This window comes from Callorhinus ursinus, unplaced genomic scaffold, assembly GCF_003265705.2.
Source record: "Callorhinus ursinus isolate GAN/ISIS: 27379988/994484 unplaced genomic scaffold, GSC_fseal_2.0 scaffold87, whole genome shotgun sequence".
NCBI lineage: Eukaryota > Metazoa > Chordata > Mammalia > Carnivora > Otariidae > Callorhinus > Callorhinus ursinus.
Genome location: NW_027397149.1, coordinates 2186975 through 2205722, shown reverse-complemented (window position 1 = coordinate 2205722; position 18748 = coordinate 2186975). Strand labels below are relative to the sequence as shown.

The following is an 18748-nucleotide window of genomic DNA, read 5'->3' as shown; positions in this document are numbered from 1 at the left end:
AATAAAATAAAATAAAATAAATAAAATGAAATGAAATGAAAAGAAAAGAAAAGAAAGAAATGCAGATGTGGGCCCCTCCCTCCCCAATCCTACTGAGCCGGCACCTGCACGTTGACACAGTCCCAGGCGATCCATGTGCACGTTAGTTAGCATATGAGAAGCATGGAAAAGCACGGGGCTGGGGAGAAGTTTGGCTGGAAGCGTGCCTGTGCTGTTCAATTGTTTGTGATGACATCCCCCCTCCTGGCAGAAGCAAATAAATGCATTCTCGGAGGGTTTGAGATGCAAGCCCAGGGCAGCCCTCGCGAGCTGAGATCTCCCTGTCGTCTCGTATTTCATCTAAAAATGTCACTGAATGTCCATTCCACACCACAATATATCAGTGGTCATTCTGATATTTCAAAATGGTTATGTAAATTGCCGTGGAGTAGGATGCCTGTTCCCGGAAGATGCATGAGATGGGTTTCTTTGTATCTTAAATGGGGTAATAATAACCACTTTAAGAGCTCTTGCGAAGATCAAAGGAGAATCATGTATATGGAAAGGCACCACATCAGATGCGTTATTCTGGAGGGGACTGAACTCCTCCCCAGACCCAGTGTCCTGCAAGCCGCTCTCAGGAGGGCTGAGGTTGTGTGGGCTTTTCCCCCATTCAGGGCGAGGCAGGGCTCAGTCCCAGAGAGGACAAAGTCACCTCTCTGGGCAGCTCAGGAAACCAGGGAAGTAAGAGATTAGGGTCAGCTGTCGCTGGTTTGTTTGCTTACATTCCTTAGGAGTCCCCACTTCCTGATGGTTGGGCCCGATGAGCTAGCAGGAAAACCCTGGCAGAACGCCGAGGCTTCAGGGCCACCAGGACCGGAGAGAAGATGGGAGTACTTCATCCTGCCCCCAGGTGGGCCCAAAGAGAGGGGGAGGCTGGGGGGGTTGCGGCAGGTGGGGTGACTAGGAAGCAGAGAGCAACAACGGGAGTCCTACAGGAAAGGGGACGAGAGGCGATTGGGCTGTGAGCCCTGGACCAGGAGCGACCTTGGGTTTCCTTCCAGAGGGCCCATTTCCTAGTAACTGGAAAGAGAAGATGGGGAGAGAGACCCAAAAGGGTGGAATGGACAGAGACCGTGACCATCCCCAACGGAGGCCAAGGAGGAAAGGAAGCCAGACAAGGCATAGGAGGAAAGAGACCCATTAGCAACTGCAGAAGCTGAAGGAGAATTTGGGGACGAATGGGGAGGTTAGCCCAGAGCCGTTGGAAAGGATGAACACGGCAAGAGCTGTTATAGTTGGCTAAGGAGGTTGTGGGTCACCTGTGGCTAGGGTTGTGGTGGAGTAATGGTGTTAAAGCCAATTTTGAGAAGAAGAGAATGATGGGGATTTTCTTTTCTTTTCTCCCCATGGTAGCAGTTAGGATTTTCACCCAAATTGCATTTCTATTGCAAATGTCTTACTTGCCATTTAAAACTTAATCCATGTAACTTGTGACCAGAACCAAGCCTATATTGTCTCTTTAATCCATCCCTTGGCAAAATCGTTATTTAAGAAGCAGAAAATTGCAAAGCATTGTTTATTTAAATGGGGGCGCCTGGGTGGCGCAGTCGGTTGAGCATCCAACTCTTGATTTCGGTTCAGGTCATGATCTCAGGGTCATGAGATTGAGCTCCATGTCAGACTCCATGCTCAGGGTGGAGGAGCCTGCTTAAGATTCTCTCTTCTTCTCCCTCTTTCCCTCCCCCCTCAAAAAAAAAAAAAAAAGAATGTGTTGGTGTGTGTATTTATAAATATGTATGTATATGATAAAGAAAACATCTGGGAGAATATATTTCAAGTTACAATGGTGGTTTCACTGGTATATACATATGTCACTTTAAATATGTGTAATTTAGTCTACATTAATTATCCCTCCATAAAGCTGTAGAAAATTATAATAGGGGTTATCTCTAATGATCAGATTATGGTATATATGACATAATTCTTTTGGCTGCAAATGACAGAGACTCGGCAGAAACTTCTAAAGCAAGAACTTAATTGTCCAGATACTTCTTCAGACATAAGTGGATCCAGGGTGTCGAATCATGACATTAAGGATCTCTCTCAATCTCTCAGTGCACCTGCTATCTCAGTTATTGACCTCATTCTCAGACAGTTCCAGGCCTGCGTCTCATCAGCCTAGCCCCCCAGTGGAAAGAGAGCGGCTCTTCCCCCGAGAGGATCAGCACAGTCCTAGGGCTGACTTTCAAGGGCCTGGCTTGGCCCAGGGCTCATCCACAGATCAGTGAATCACTGTGGCTGGGGGAGGCACTGTGTTGATTGGCAAGGCCAAGGCCAAGGTCATGTGACCCAAAAGGCCAACAAAGGAACTTTCAAGGGCCTCTCAGGAAGCCAGTGAACTGAAAAAACAGGGGCTGAATGATTCTCTAGAGGAAATCCAGAGTTCTGTTGCCTGAAGAGGAGGCCTAAGCCCACAAGTGTCTGCTCTTAAAGGAGCCCTCACTGTCTGGGTCATATATTTTTGTAATGACTCTGTTCTAATAAGCATGCATTTCTCTTGCCACGGCAAGAGAAAAATGAGATCCCTCCTTATACAACTGATTTGGGTTATATCTGGTTATGATCATTCAGATAACTAAATAATGAGTGTGGAGCAAACATTAAAGCTCAAATCTTGGCCTAAGCCCCTGATCTTACAGGGCATGGGCAGAACGAACTGTGTCGAGACCGGGAAACCACCCTTGTCCTTTCTGTAGATGTTGATTGTGTATGCTCAATACCCATGGGGCCATCAGGCCATCTCTGGGGCTCTGGGTCACCTGAGCGATGCCTTTGTCAAGTTCAGCCTCTGCCTCTCAGCCTCCTGCCTCCGTAAATAATTCCCCGCATTCCTGTATCACACTGCTCTGTTTCTTCATTTCAGGGTTACACTAAGGACATGGTGCCAGACTTCGATGAGAAACATGATGAGTATTTAATATTGCTTCAGCAGAGGAACCGGTAAGATGAGCTGCTCAACGGCAGCCCTTCATATTAGCCAAATAAAAACCCTATTTCGATTTATTAAACAGCATGCAGGCTCTGTTTCACATAGGAATGGGATGCAGGCAGCCTCCACTCAGGGGCTCAGAATATTATCTGCAGTCCCAGCTCCCGTTTTTCCACTTGCTGATTTAGTTGCATCTTTGATTGAGCTGTAGCAAACCATTCCACATGTAAGTACCACCTCTCGCCTCCCTGCTGCCATTCTGGGAGAAGGTGGCTTTGTCATGGAAAAGCTCTAACGTGGCAGGTCCTATGCATGAGTCACCTGAATAGCCCTGTCTGTGATCTTCCAGGCTCTGACGGGCCCGTGAAATCTGAGCCTATAATCATGCCTCATTAGATCAAGGTGGAGTCGTTTCCCATCTGTGTTTAAAGTTGGTCAATATGTCATTTAACGTTAAGTTGGTACTCATTTTGACTCTGGTGTGCTACCTCCAGAAAAATCCTACGGTAGATGCCATGTTTGGTGACCGAGGGCAAAGCAGCGTGGTCTAGCTAGAAAGAGGCGTCCCCTCTTCGCTGCCTTCCCGGGGCCCATGGAATTTCACGTTCAGTTCACTGTGGTTTATCACCAGGCCTCGGGTTGCGTGTTAAGCTGGGTTTGCAAACTCAGATGCTAGGAGGGGCCGGGCAGTGAGTGAAGCCAGCTCGGTGGAGACGGTGGGCACCTGCGATTCTCACTTCCCAGCTGCTCAGTCAGCTCAGGCCAGTTGTTGTTTGTGGGAGCCTGGACCCAGAGGTCCCTATCCTCCAAAGCTGCTGGAGAAGCTGGAAATCTGGATTTGGGTTTGAAATCCCCAGAGTTTTAAAATGTTGGTAATGCACTCAGATTAAAACTCAAAACAACGGGAAGAATGCTGCAGGCCCCTATAAAAGACCTGCAGGAGCGGGGAGGATGGGGCCCTAATCTGGGCCTTGGGGTTAATGGGAATGAGTTTGGGGTCTTGCAGGCAAGAGAGCTGGGGCAGGGGCGTGGGGAGGGCAGGGGTTGTTGTCATCCTGCATGTGCATTCAGCCCTCATCTGACTGGCCTGACTCCCTGTGCTTGTCAAGTGGGGCCCCATGGCATGTTGCATGGATGGGTTTAGTCCTTGGTGTTACAGGAGTTCAGCATTCCTGCCCACCGACCCCTTTACTAAGATACCCAGGATCTCTAACACCCGCCCACGTTGCCAGATGCCCCCATTGAGGCAGCGCGACCCCTAGTGGCGAACTCTTGAACAGGTAAACTCTAGGAGCGGCTAGAAGCACCAGGCTGTGTGTCCTCTGTGCCCAGCCACCCTGTGCTTGTCTCCTCCGCCCAGGGGCGGCTCCAACTGCGGTAGCGGGAAGCTCGTGCTGATTAGCCCAAAGGGGTTTTTATCATCATTAATGCCATGGAGCAGGGTGTTTTTATTCCGTTCCTGGCAGGCTGGATGGTGCCACCGAACACCTGAGTGATCGTTTAATCATATCCGTGTGACTTGTCTGGGAGGACATTGTCATAGTTCCTTAGGAGCAAATTGCTTCTCATTAATCAGCAGATCAATAAGTGCACAATCAAAGGGGTACCAGCCGGTGGCATAGAGGAGAATATCCAGAGACAAGGTTGTAGCACAAAGGCAATTTAAAAAGATGTCCGAGCCGAGTTGCCATAAAATTTGGGGGATGCGCTGTCACCGAGAGGTGGCTGGCGTGATGACAGGAGCTCAGAAGGTAGAGCTGGAAACACCTGAGATAGAGACATGAAAAGTGGGTGGCTCCCCAAGCTATCGCTGGGTGTTGCTTTAGAGGCACCTTTTCTGGGGTGCCTCCCGCATGCCAGGCGCCTCACCCCCATCATTTCATTATATCCTCCCACTACCTGATGAGGGGTAGCTACACTCCTTGCACCTGTTTTCCATACAAAGAAGACTCAGAGCAGTGAGCCGTACGTCCAAGGTCATCCAGGCAGGAAGTGGGGGAGCTGGGCTGTACTTTCTGATTGCTGTTTGGTTTGACATTGTCATAGATAGGCAGGCAGGGAGAAACCCGCCAGAGTTGCCACTTTCATGATGAGGGGTTTTGTGGAAATAAACCGCAGTTTATTGGAAAACTAGTTATATGACCTGGTAGAAAACCAGCCTCTGGGCTGTATAGTGTGCACAGAGGGAAATGAAAACCCAGTCTACTGATCCGGGTTGCCCTGTGACCTGAGAAAGGGGGTGTGTGCAATCACTGGAGCCAGTTCCCAGGAGTGACTTGCCCAGAACATAACCGCCACAGATGCCCGTGATGTTATTCTTTTACTCATTCAGTAGGATTTTGCTGAGGGCCTTCTCAGTGCTTAGCATTGCCACCGGTGTGAAGAACATCGTGATGAGGAAGGCACAGACTTTGTTAGTTAGTGCTCCTGGGGTCTAACCGACAGAAGCCCAAGGTAAATAGACCTTAAACAATAAGGAAACTTATTGGCTCATGAAAGTGAGAAACCAGCTTCAAGGCATAGTTGTATCCAGGTACTCAGCTCTGACTCCATGTTGGAGTCACCTGAGGCCAGTACTTCCTTCACGGGGGGCCAAGGCAGTCACCGGTGGCCCCACACTTACATCCTGCCTCGAGGAGGAAATAGCACTTCCTTCTTGATAGTTCCGGCAAAGGTTCTGAGGTGGGCCCTGGCTCGGCCCCAAGCCAATCGCCCCCCTGTGCCTGGTGAGATGGCATGGTCTGACGGGCCACTCCTTGGCCACCTCCTTAAGCTGGGTGGTGGAGTGGGTGTCACCCAAACCATATGGAGAAGAGAAGGAATGGGGTGGTTCTGAAAGGGGATCCGAGAGGCTCAGTTTGGAAGATGGGGGAGAGTTGCTGGTGAGGCAAAACGAACAGGTGTCTGCCCTTGCCCTTGAGGAACTCCCTGGGCAGCAGCAGGTGAGCACAAGGCCACCTATTTATAACTATGCCCGAAGAAGCAGAACATGATCATGTGCTCCAGGAGAGGACCAGGGGAGGTAAAGGAGGATGTGACAGCCCCGGGTCACCCCTGCACAACACCCCCGGAGGATCCTCAGTGATTCTGGTCACTCACCTTCATGAGAGATGTAATCACGCCCAACAGATTCACTCAACAACAGATCAACCAGACTGGGCCAAGTACTGGAGGGCTTGACGGCCGAGAGGGGCTGTAATACATCCCTCTAGATGCTGGAGGCTGGACTGGATCCAGGAGTCCAGTATTATTTCTTTTTTGGAAAAGGTGGTTTGAGGGAAACATATAGGAAAAAAATGCCCATGAGAGAAGTGAACCCACTGCCCCAAAAGGAAATTCAGGCAGAGAGGGAAGGGGAGAACCAGCACCCAGGGGGGCATTGGCATGGGCCAGTCTCTGAGCTGGAGCTTCAGCCCAGTACCCCATTCCATCCTCATGACACCCCAAAGAGGCCGAGGCACTCTTGATCTCATTTTACAGAAGAGGAACAGGCCAGGGGGAGTCGGGACTTGCCCAAGGTCACACGACCTAAGGAAATGGGAGAGCCTCCCGTGCGGAGCTTCGTCCCGCACACTGTGCGATATCCACCCATATGGATCGGGATGCTGACATCCTAAAGGGCGATTCCCAGAGCCCGTGAGCACTGACATTCTGGGAGGAACAGCAGGCTGTCTGCACCACTGCCCTTCACCTCTCTATCCTTCAAGGCTGGTCCCAAGTGCCACCACCTCCAGGATGCCCTTAGCTGGGAGTCACTGCTCCTCATCTGGACTCCCCTTGCTCAGAGGCCCTGTGGCGTGATAAGCGGTGAGGAGACAAGAAACAGCAGAATGGTGTGGCTGGGAGATGGGCTCTGGAGCCTCGAGGACTAGAATTTAAATCTTGGCCGCTTCCTGGGCTCTGTCACCTTGGGCAAGTTCATCTGTAAAACAGGCCAGTGGTAGGACCAGTGAGGGAGTAAGAGAGACAACACCCAGGTGTTATCTTCATCACCACCATCATCACCATATTAATGCTAAACACGCCTCCCCCCTTAGCTGACATCTAGGTATTCCTTGAATGCTTGACCCCTGGAGAAGCCCTCGGTTGGCCTCTGGGGTGACTGAGGTCCGAGGGGCCACCTAGCCTGGTCATCGCAGCCACAGCGCTCTGAGGCCGAGGTGGTTCAGCCATCAGCCCAGGCATGGCCACGCTCAGGAACGACCTGCCACCACCCCTCATGCTTGGCTGCGCCCTCTCGCCCGCAGGGCCCCTGCTCATGCCCTGACCCCCCAGTCATGTCCCCCTGTCACACTCCCACTTCCTCTCTGTCCAAAGAGCTGTGTACAAGTGGCCCCACAGGTCGCTACAGGCTCAGACAGAAAGGCTCCAGTGATGAGCATGGGGTCCACGGGAGCTGTGTTAGGATGCGCATCCATGTCTTCTCTCCCCTGCTAGACCTAAAGTGCCTTAGAGCCACTTGTTCCAGAAATAGGTATGGAGAGCATTCCTCACACTCAGCACAGACCCCATATCCAGGGGTCCGATACCTGCGGTAGGAAGGGGGAATAGGCAGACACACGGAGTCTCCTGTAGTGTGAGGCATGAGCCCCCTGCTCTGAAGCCAGCAAAACCCAGAATAGGGGTGTGATGGGGCAGCAGGTGAGCAGGGGCTCCATCTTCCACAGGGCAGGGACCGTGTCTGAGTTTTCTGAATCCCCTACACTGAGGGCCCGCTTTTTATGCAAAGCAGGCTATCAATTAAAAAAAAAAGACACCACTTTTCTTTGATGCCACGTGCATAATGAGTATCACTGTGGGCTCATCTGCGGACGGGGCGTTCCTTCAGCGATCCCTTTCACAGTCTGGATAATTATCTCCTCATTTATCAGTTTCATAAATCCACATTTTCATCAATCATTCTGCTTAAAAAGAAGCACACACGGAGTACCAGCCCCCATCCCGCGTAGCGAGCAGAACATCACCGTCAGCACCCAGGCAGCGTCAGGAGACTGGACGGCCTCCAGAGGGAGAGGCAGGCACCCTGTGGCTGGGCGGTCAGACTTTCCACTCTCAGGGCCCCTCCCAGGGCCCAGGCTCCCTGCGCTCTCTCCCCAGGGCCTGCTGCTGCCCACTGCAGCCTTTGGTGGTTGGCTCCAGAGAGTACAAGGATGGCTGTGTTTGGAAAGCGTCTCTTAGTGACTTGTGTTTTCCTTCTGTTTTATACTGTTGCCTGCCCAACAATCGACTCCCAGGCTTCCAAGGCCGGTCAGAGATAAGAAGTCTATAATAAATGTTCCTGCCATGATTGTTGAAAAGATGGATGTAGCAACAGCTAAAGAAACATTTAAAAACCAAACAAAGAAATCACCCGTAATGCCACCCTCCTTCCTCAACATGATTGGATTTTCACATGTATCACCTTACACGCCGCGTCCACAAACACACCTCTTTCCAACTTTGCACTTAACCACACACATCCCGTTGTTATTCTGCTTCTCCCCCACTCCCCCCCGATCACAAGCAATTCCTCACGTTTGGACAGACTCTTCATAATGATCTCAGCTGTGTGGGATCCCAGGTTCCATTCCCTGGGGTTGGACTTTTGGGTTGCTTTCAGGGTTTTGTTATGACCAAACACTGACCGTTGTTCCTGGTCAAGAGTGATTTGGCAGAATGCGCTCACTAAGGGGAAGACCAAGCATATGGCATTTTCTCTATTTTCATAGTACTTCTGAAAAGGTTCTGTGAGTTACCAGCAATGTCTAAGTTGGCCAGGTTCAGTGTCCTCTCGCTTAGCTGTAGAGATTGTCTTTGTTGTGGTGAAGATTCGAGCCAGACTGCTTAAGTTTGCACCCTAGCCCTACTACCCACCATACCAGCTGTGTGACCTTGGGCCAGTTACTTACCCTCTCTGTGTCTCTCCTTATCTATTACATGGGGATGATAAAAGTAATTACCGCATAGGGTTGTTAGGGAAGATTAATGTCTTAATATAGTCAATCCTTATTATTCACAGGTTCCCTAAATATGAATTCACCTACTCGTGAAAATTTATTCGTAAATTTTAAATATTTGCAGTGCTTTTGTGGTCATTCAAAGACAAGTGCAGAGTGGCAAAAAATTTTGGTTGCCCGATACACATGTTCCTAGCTGTGGTAGAACAAGGGAATACTCCACCTTCTTATTTTAGCTCTTACCCCATAAGTATACTGAGTGCCATGTCTTCCACATTTTTATGCTTTTTGTTGGTGATTTTGCTGTTTAAACTGGCCCCAGGCATGGTGCTGAAGTGCTGTCTAGTGTTCCTAAATGTACAAAGGCTATGATGTCTAAGGGAGAAAAAACATGTGTTAGATGAGCTTCCCTCAGGCCTGAGTTACAGAGCTGCTGGTGTGTGAGTTCCTTGTCAGTGTCTCAACTATGTATCAAATAAGATGCCTTTAAACAGAAACATACACACAGCAGGGTTCTATATTGATCATTTGGTGAAAATGTTATGAGGCTCACAGGAACCAAATCCTGTGTTTTCCCCTAGGAACAAAGTTTCAGTATTCACTAACTCGATGTTTTGTGGTGACTTCATAAAATAAAACTACCGCCAATAACAAGAACCAACTACCGTATCTGTACCGCAGGTAGAACAGTCTGGCACCTCATACACACCCTTTACGTGATTACTGTTTCTATTATTTTTTAAAATTTGCATTTTGCTAGTTTGGCAGGAACTTATTTAAAAGGGATGCGCACCCCGGTTGCCATGCGGGTTGGTTGTCTGTATTTCTTCTTGTGCGGAAATAAAGCTAGTTGATGCGGGGTGCACAAAGGTGGTTGTAGAGACACAAGGATTTGGCGTCCGATGGGAGTGGTTCTGTTGGGGCTGGTGAGGATGCTGCACGCTGTTATGGCACTGACAGTATCCGGAGTTGGGAAAGGATCGAGCCTGAGGTGTGAGGTTGGGTTTTCGAGAAAACTTGAACTAGAGGTCCAGCCATGTTCACGGCAAGACCCTTTTAGCCAAAAGGTGATAATCATATCGTTAATCTTGAATTAAAGCCTGCTTTGATATATGCTTTCACTGCATCAGACTATAAACTGATGACATTTGAGATATCAGGGGTGAGCTTTTGAGAACATGTTTATTTACTGAAGCAGAAATTCAGTCGACCTGGTCGGATGAAGGATGTTTTCTGATTTGTAGATGTTCTCTGAAATCTCTTGCAAAGGCTTAGAACCTAAGACCCTTAGACCCATGTTTTGTTATGCCCTGGAGAAGGTGCCGTTATCCACACAAGGTGGAGATGCATGAAATTGGGGTAATCCCAGGAAGCCCAGGCTGTGTGGTGACTGCGCTCACACATGCCTGCTTTCTGTCTTGGGCCACCACAGGGCGAGGAATGACGTGCGCCTGTGTTGTCGCTAATGTGCGTTTGAGCCTCAGAACGAAAGCAGAAACACCCCTGCAGGGCCCGAAACAGTCTCCCCCTTGCTGCTTCTCCGTGTGTGTAATGGGCCTCTTACAGGCTGTTTGTCGATGAACAGCTGGGCACCCGCCACCCGGCCTCCGATTAGAGACGCTTTGCCCGTTCTCTCCCCACATGGAGGTGGGTGGCGGCCCAGGCTCACATAACAAGGAGCAAGTGATCGTTTCTCTTCCAGGATATTAAAGCATCTGAAAACCAAGGACCCCATGCAACTGAGACTGGAGCACTTAGAGCAGGGCTTCTCTGTCTACGTCAACGGGGCCAATTCGGAGCTGAAGACGTCTTCCTGGAAAGCTGTCCACTCCGACTTCACCAGGAGTGCCTCACACGCCGAGGGGACACACGGTGAGCACGGGTCACCTGGGCCCAGTGGAACTACATCCCATGCCCCGAAACTTACCAGCAAATAACTGGTTAACCTGTTCAAGTTAACTCTACCCACTTTGCCAGAAAGAGAGCAGGGGGCATCTGGGTGGCTCAGTGGGTTAAGCAGCCGACTCGGGATTTCAGCTCAGGTCATGGTCTCAGGGTCGTGAGATCGAGCCCTGTGTTGGGCTCTGCACTGGATGAGGAGCCTGCTTGAGATTCTCTCCCTCTGCCCCTCCGCTGCTGGCATGCACGTGTGCTTTCTTTCTTTCTCTCTAAAAAAAAGAGAGAAAGAGCAGGAGTGTGAGAAAGAGAGAGAAATCCCTTTTTATTCCTTTTAAAACTTAGCCTTGGCCTCCATTACCCCAGGGCAAAGGTGGCCAGAGCAGTAAATTCCTGGCTTTTCCATTTCACGGTGCCAGTAATTGAAGGAAATGTCTAGAATAATTTAAATTATACCTGATTTTCACTGGATCTGTCTTCACTTTAGTACCCAACCCCATGTGATATTTGACTCCACAGTTCACGTCTGAATGTAGTTAATCCATACTTCACAGACTTTAAACCGGTCCCATGTGTCCTGTACTAAAAGCTCAGAGAGTCTGTGAAGTTGGAGTAGAAGCACCCCACCCAGTGGCTGGCTCCAAAAACGACCTGGCAGGAAAGTGAATGAAATGGCTGAGCACATGGGGTCGGGTCCCAATTTGGCCATGTTACTTTGTCTCTCCGGGCCTTTGTTTCCTCATCTGTCAAATGGGACTGACAAGGGCACCCATCCCTAGGGCACCAGAGTGCCCTTGAAGGCAGGCTGCTTTGTCTGAGGACCCTGCCTGCTACCGAGTGGCAGGAAGCGCATTTGGAATGAGGCAGAGCTGGGTTTCTGCCTCTCTCTAACTTTGAGACCTCTGGCAATCGGGTCCTCTCTGACCCTCCTCAGTTTCCTCTTCTATGAGATGGGAATAATTAAGCCCACCTTGTTGGCTTGCCAGGAAGATTAAATGACATAAGAAATGTAAAAGGCCCATCGCACAATAATCTTGATTCGTGTTGTTCTGATTCATTGCCTTATAGGTATGGGAAATATCCCAAGCCATAATAGACAGCAAAACTCAAAACAACGAGGAGATAAAAGGAGAAAGTGATGTCCCCAAACCTTCGCCTAGGAGAGTCACTGCTGTCCAGCTTAGAGTTCAGCATGAGCTTCCTAGCCCTCCAGGGCAACAAGGGAAGTGGGATGATTCTCTTAGCTCTCGGGGGCGGGGGTGGGGGGGAGGAGTCGGGCCAACCTGCTGCTAGGTGGGACAAGCAGGCCTTTCCTGGTCCAGGTTTCAAGGAGGTGCAGTTAGCAGGAGTCTCTGTACTTGGGCCCCCAGCAGTACCTTAACTCATTCAACAAATAACCCTCCCTTCTGTCTTCTTTTACACAAATGATGGCCTGTAGCACACACGGTGTGTACCCTGCTTCCCTATCTCAGAGACTGTTCCTTTTGTATATAGACCTGGCCGATTCAGCTGTGACTTACTCCTCCCCCTTCCCTTTCTCCTGGGCATTTGGCCTGTTCTCTAATGCCTTGCTGCTACAACCAGGACTCACTTTGCATACGAGACTTTGAGCACGGGGGTGTGCATTTTAGATGGAAGTCATGCATCTTCCTTGGGTGTGAACTCGTCACGGGTGCCTCACTGAGTCTCTTTCCCTCATCCCTGGTGCAGATTACGGACGGAGAACCCTGTTGCGAGAAGCAGAGGAAGCTTTAAGACGCAGTTCACGGACAGCCCCCAGCAAAGTCCAGCGCCGAGGATGGCACCAGGTCTGGAAACCCTAGGCAGTGTAGAGACACACGGCCTTATCTCGTGCTTCAGAACAAGGAGCAGGGTTCTTGTGGAAACAGAAACATAATCCGAGCACTGGAAATCCCTGTGGGCAGTGGTGGGTCTGGCTGGGCACCACATGATGTCCTCTCTGCATGTAGTGTTGGCCCCTGGAAAGTAGAGGAGTCTGGGGACCTCCTGCCCCCTCTGTGTGGCATGATCCTCCCCTCCAGATGGGGAATGGGGCCACCCCAGCACAGACTCACAGCCCCGTGGTGATGACTCATTTATACAGCTGTCTTTTACTGAGCACCTACTATGTGCCAGGCACATTCTTTGATGCCAGGGATGCAGTGTGTGAATGAGACCAAGCCCCCGCCCCCACAGACCTGAGATGCCACTTCAGGGTGCTTCAGCAGCTTGTGTTTTTGAGTACCAACCGGGTTCGAGATGCAGGCTGAGTTCCCATGTGACTCCTCTCCTCTGTCCTCACAGCAGACCTGTAGGGCAAGTTCTAAATTCCTTCCTGTTTTAAAGAAGCCAAGGAGATGAATGCTCAGAAAAGCCAAGTGAGCTCTCTGAGGCCAACCACTAAGAAGTGACAGCAGCAGGACTCAAGCCCAGATCTTTGCTCCAAGTGCCGTATTCTTGCCCGTATAGTCCTTACCTTGCGGTTACTCACACTTTGCCTGGGATCAGTGGGTCTCAACCCCCACAGCGCATTCACATCACCTGGGGAGCCCCACCCCCAGAGATTCTGACTCACTTAGTCTGAAATGAGGCTTAAGCAATGGTGTGTAATCCTTTTTAATCCTGTGGTCACCCAGATTTGAATTGATTTTTTGCCCTGTGCCATATGTGTGGGTCTGTAGGACGTATTTCCATAAGCTATATTGGCCGTCTTTGCAATAACCCTGTAGGTCTATTACTGTCCTCATTGTACCTTTGACGAAACTGAGGCCCAGAGAGATAAGCTGACTTTCTCAGAGTCACAGAGCGACTAGGGAGGTTTGAACCCTGGACCTGTGACCCCCAAACCCATTAGTATTCCCTACCGTTGTGGGTCTGTGATGAAGTACTGAGGGTGTTCCTGGCCAGCTAGCTGACTCCCACAGCCTTATCTTAGTGCAGCTGAGCAAGGCCTACAGGGCACACAGCCTAGGAGGCCTCCTTTTGTCCCCAGCAATGAATGTTAATTTCTCATTAAGGAGGCCTTTCTCCACTTCCCACTTCAGACCCTCCTAGTTGTTTCGAGTGCCTTCTATTATCAGGAGCCATATTTGCATCTTAGACTGTGACTTCACGGCTGGCCCCAGAGCCTGTGCAATTTAAAAGACTTGGCCTAAGATTAATTAGCATCCCTCCCCAGCCTCTCCCTGCGGTCCCACACTTCACAGGGCCTAATCATGGCTAATTTCCTGGCTTCCTGATGCCATGAAGGCTGTAATTGTCCTTATGCACTGTTATCAGTCAGGGGGTCAGTCAGTGCCTAACAGTAGAGACCACTCAGGCTGTTTTAATCAGAGATGAACAGAACACAGGGAAGTGGGTGCTTGCAAGATCTCCAGGAGGCAAAAAAGAAGGGGTCCTGAGCCGGGGGCCCCCAGGAATGGCACCCAGCCTTCCAGCACAGCCTGCCAGGAAATCTGCTACCTAGGACACGGTGGGGAGGGTGGAAGGTTGGCATCAGGGATCATCCAGGAAGCAGGTGGCCACTGCCACAACCGTTGGCCTCTGATGACACTGTGCCTGCTAGAGCAGCACTGCCCATAGCCTGTCCGGCCGGGCTGGGACACTTGAAAACCCATCGCCTCAGCCACTGTGCTCAGCACAGAATCGGCCACCATGTGTCTTCTTTCCACCTCACTTCTGCTCTCCCTGCTTGTAGGAGGCCATCTGATGGGCTGTAGCTAGCTCATTTCTAGAACGTCCACAGCAAGGGCATCTGGGAAACACAGACTGGTTTTCTGGCCTCTACTGAACAAAGTCATCCTAGGAATAAAGTAGAAGGGGTTCTGGGGGGTCAGCCCCCCCCCCACTGCTGCACGGACTCTGCTCCACCCACATGCCGTGTTTTGGGGACCACACCCTCTCGATATGGATAAATCAGGGAGCATTCAGTAGTGGTGAGAGGACTAGAAGCCATGTCCCAAAAGAAATCATCCTTTAATTTTAATTTAGCAAGCATTTATTACCCCGGGCCAGGCACTATGTGAGGCTCTGGGGTTAGAAGCAAACAATCACATAAGGCTTGGTTCCTGCCCTTGGAGCCCCAGCTGTGAAGACGGGGCGGGGGGTATGGGGGGACTGTCCCGCCCGCAAGGAAGATGTGACAACCGGTCCAAGTGTACGGAGAACTGGCCTGCCGGACTTCCGAGTGAGCAGCTTGAGGCCTGTGGGCTGAATTTGTCCCCCGGAGAATGTTTTTTGGACTCATACAGTTTAAAAAAGACTTAGTCACTCGCTAACATTTAAATTCAAAAGTTTTTCTGTATTTTTAAAACGCTCGATTCTGACTTCCCTGGTAAAATGGAAAGAGCTGGCCATCCTGCTGGGCTTTGCCTCCCCGAGAGGCAGCCATTCGCAGAGTACAGCCCCGTCAGGCCAGGTACACACGCTCCCGTTTGCCGCAGTCCACACCACTCCCTTTAGAGCCCCCGAGCTAAGGCCGAGTGGCGGCTGTAGCCTGTCATTGTGCTTGGGCTGCTCTTTCCCTCCCACCTGCTGGCTTCCCACCTCTCCATTTCCCGCCTGGCCCACTGGGGCCTTTGAACCTGTGGCCCCTGGAAAGACAGGAATGGGCTTTGGAGTCAGACAAGCTACTTCCTAGCTGTGTGCCCTGGAGCTGGCGGTGGGACCTGTCTGAGCCTTGTATCCATCATCAGTCAGACCTCCCAGGGCTGCCAGGAGGGAGTGCGTGCTCGCTGTGTGTCACGGGCAGTCCGTCAGCAGGGGCTGTCCGCTGCTTTGGGGAGGGGCACCTGGCGGCAGGGGACAGACAAGTCCAGAGAGATGAGTGAGGGCACTGACTCAGGAACCCAGCGGCCACGGATCCAAGCCTGGGCTCCACCACTATCCAGTAGCACAGAGCCAGGAGAAGCGGCTTAGCGTCTGGTGGCTGCTTCCTCATCTGCAAGTGAGGTTAGCAGTGGCACCTGCCCGGTGGGGCAGTTAACGAGGACTGTGGAGCCTGACCTGTCCACTGGGGAAGAGCAGAGTCAGCCCCACAAAGGTCTGGCGGGAGTCTCCCAGCAGAGGGCATGGCGGGGGCGGCAGGAAGCCGGATCAGGCTGAAGGGACCCTGGGGTGGCCAGTGTGCAGGGACGGAGAGGGTGAGTGCGGGGGTCAGGGATCACAGGTCAGAGGGGGCAGATCACACAGTGCCTGGAAGCCCCCAGGAAGAAGTTTGGATTTCATTTTAAATGTGAGGAATCTTCTGGAGGGTTTTCAATAGGAGAGTTATGTGTTTGGGCTCACATTTTAGGAAGATCCCTGGCGGCCGCATGTCAAAGGATGCCCATAGGGCCAAGTGGCTGCAGGAGGACCAGGCAGGAGACTTTGAAGCAGGGCTCCCCCTCCCCCCGCCGTGAGTCTAATGCAGCCTGTGTCTCTTTGTCCCCCAGCCTCCACCTCACAGCTCTGTCCCTGGCCCCCAGAGCCCCCTGATCATGTCAACTTCCTCGACCCATCCCGTGGTGTCATCTCCCCGGTGTTTCAGTATTTGTTTGTGGAAATTGTCCAGGAGAGAGACCATCTGAATCTCTTAGTTGGTCAGCCTGGACCAGATGCCCACTCCCGCCTTGCTAGGCTGTGACCAGAAGCGAAAAGCCTGCCTGCCCTGGAGCTGTTCCCCGAGCAGGGCCTGGAACCCCAGCTTCTTGTCCAGGACAGTAGATAGACCCAATGTACCGACTGCACTGTTGCCAGGAGGGAGAGGGACTGATTGGGTTTCCTTTGACCCCAACAAGTGGAGCTAAGTACGAAGTTTCTCCCCGGTAGAAAGTACCCAGGGACAGGCTTTGGGGTGCATAGGATAGGAAGGAAGGCCATCTCGACCTCACCCTTTTGGGTGGGCTCCGCTGTCCTTGGAGGCAGCCAGAGGTAGGCAGTGGTCAAGGCGGCAGAATCCCCAGTGGCCAGTGGTGGCCAGTTCTCAAAAGCCACTCCATCAGGAGAAGTCCTACCACCTGGTCCCAGTCCTGGGGTTGCTCTTGTATGGCTGTGCCCAGCAGGAGGAACAGGTGGGGGCCACAGAGGCACTTGGTGTTTTGGTACTGACCGTGGCTGGGTCAGCAGGGGACACAGAGGTCACAGTGCCCAGGGAGCCCTGAAATCCCAGCCTACCCCTGGCCAGCACTGCTCCCTCACCGTGGCCTCCCTGCACTCTTCAGCGGGCCAGCATGCCAGTTTTCCTGAGTGTTGCCCTAAACTCCCCTGGGTCACATGTCCCCTTCCCAGTGACCAGGACAAATACCTTTGCCTCTTCCTGTAGAATAAGTTCCCTTCTTAGGGCCTTGCCCAGCAACTAGGAAGCACTTTCTGACAGAGATGCCCCTGACAGAAGGGGCTGCCCCAGGCATGTGGGCCCAAGGATCCCTCCTCCAGAAGGTCACAGAGTCATCCAAATGCTGGCCCAGAGCCTGACCTGGAAAACCCTTCTTGGGACTCTCTGACTGTGGGAGAGCCAAGAAGGCGGATGGTGGCTCAGTGTTGGCTTTCGAGCTGTTGCCTGCACCATGGACTGGGCTGGAGGTGATAAATGGGCTCTTGTTGGTACTGTCCTTTATCCCCCACCACTTCTCAGCCTCAGATCTTTCTCCTGCTATCAGTGGATTAAGATTTATGGCTTCCTCAGCCTTGTAATACTTGGGTGGACAGCGGCCTAATCAACAGAGCCGTCGTTTACCAAAATGCTGTCAGATTTGATGAACGTCATCGGCTCAGCATTAAATTGGTAGTGAAGGGATTGGCCTTTCAGCAATTTACTCTGGGGTGGGCTTTCCTTAAAAGCCCAGAAAGCAAGTTCATTGCAATTTAAAGCAAAGGCTTTGCTTTCGCTCTCCTGCTGTATCCAGTTTCCTGTTGTGGGCCAGGCAGCTGAAGCACCCCCAGGAAAGTTCACGAGTACAAATGTGAAGCCCTTTCCTTTGTTTTCCTATTTCTGAGTTTTGAAAACCCCTGCCGTGAGGACAATGAATGAAACAACCCATAAAGCATCGGCTGTTACAGCAACCTTGCATGACGCAGACTGTCAGAATGTTGAGCGCTATTATTTATAAGAGATCAGACAAATCCAGGAAGAAAATATCAAATAAGGTAGATTTACTCCCCACCCCAAACCTGCCTGTCAGTATCTTCAGAGCTCTCTTACTTCTAGAGGGAGCTACTTAACGTACTGCACAACCTGAACAACCATACAGGGCAACCCCTAGCCTTGATCTTTCTAGTCTACAGTAGTTTGAACACACATCTCTTAGAACACTTTGCTGAGGGGGCGGCAGATACACACAGATAACTCTGGGCATGGCCTTGGGCTGAGTGTGGCTGAGGACAAAAGCTGGCCGAGGGCCAGCAAACTGGAACATGGGTGTTTGGGGATCAGGGCTTTTAAATCCTGTCCTGGTATGTGGGTGATACTGCAGGGGTCTATCCAGTCTGGGTGCTGCAAGTAGGCAGGAGAGAGCAGGCACTTACAAACACCCACTCCGGGTAAAGCAGCGTGCCAAGCGGGGAGCCAGCCAGGAGCTTGGGCATCATCCTTGCAAGCATGTGAAGGTGGGAGGCAGGGAGCGGGCGCCTCCTGGGGGCTGGGCTGGAACCTGCCAGCCTCGTGCTCCTATTGGGAGGTGGGCGTCTTCATGTGGGTGAGGCGGCTCCCCATCTCCTCCAGTGGTGGCAGAGGCACCTCCCTGGGGCTGGGGTGGGAGAGCAGGCCAGATGGAAGATTATTTATTCCCCTCTCCAGTACCCACTCAGCATTTAAAACTCTTTCTGGACCACGTTAATTTTGTCAAATGTTGCTTCCTAAACATGTTCTTCTGTTGTGTGTGCTGTGTGAACTCCCCAAGGCCAGGCCATTGGTGGTTACATTTTTTTGCTGTCTTGACATGCTTCCAGAACCTTGTATGCAGTCAGG

The 18748-nt window shown here is 51.4% G+C and overlaps 1 protein-coding gene across 5 annotated transcripts in view; it reads left to right on the top strand.

Moving 5' to 3' along the window:
- Positions 1–18748, top strand: part of KATNIP (katanin interacting protein) — a 191256-nt gene that overhangs the window by 46102 nt on the left and 126406 nt on the right. For all 5 annotated transcript variants that reach the window (XM_025853742.2, XM_073888100.1, XM_025853741.2 and 2 more), the window contains 3 exons: positions 2906–2982; positions 10610–10779; positions 12514–12611. In XM_025853742.2, the coding sequence (XP_025709527.1) occupies positions 2921–2982; positions 10610–10779; positions 12514–12611 (330 nt within the window). In that variant the 5' untranslated portion in view covers positions 2906–2920. The remainder of the gene's footprint in view (positions 1–2905; positions 2983–10609; positions 10780–12513; positions 12612–18748) is intronic.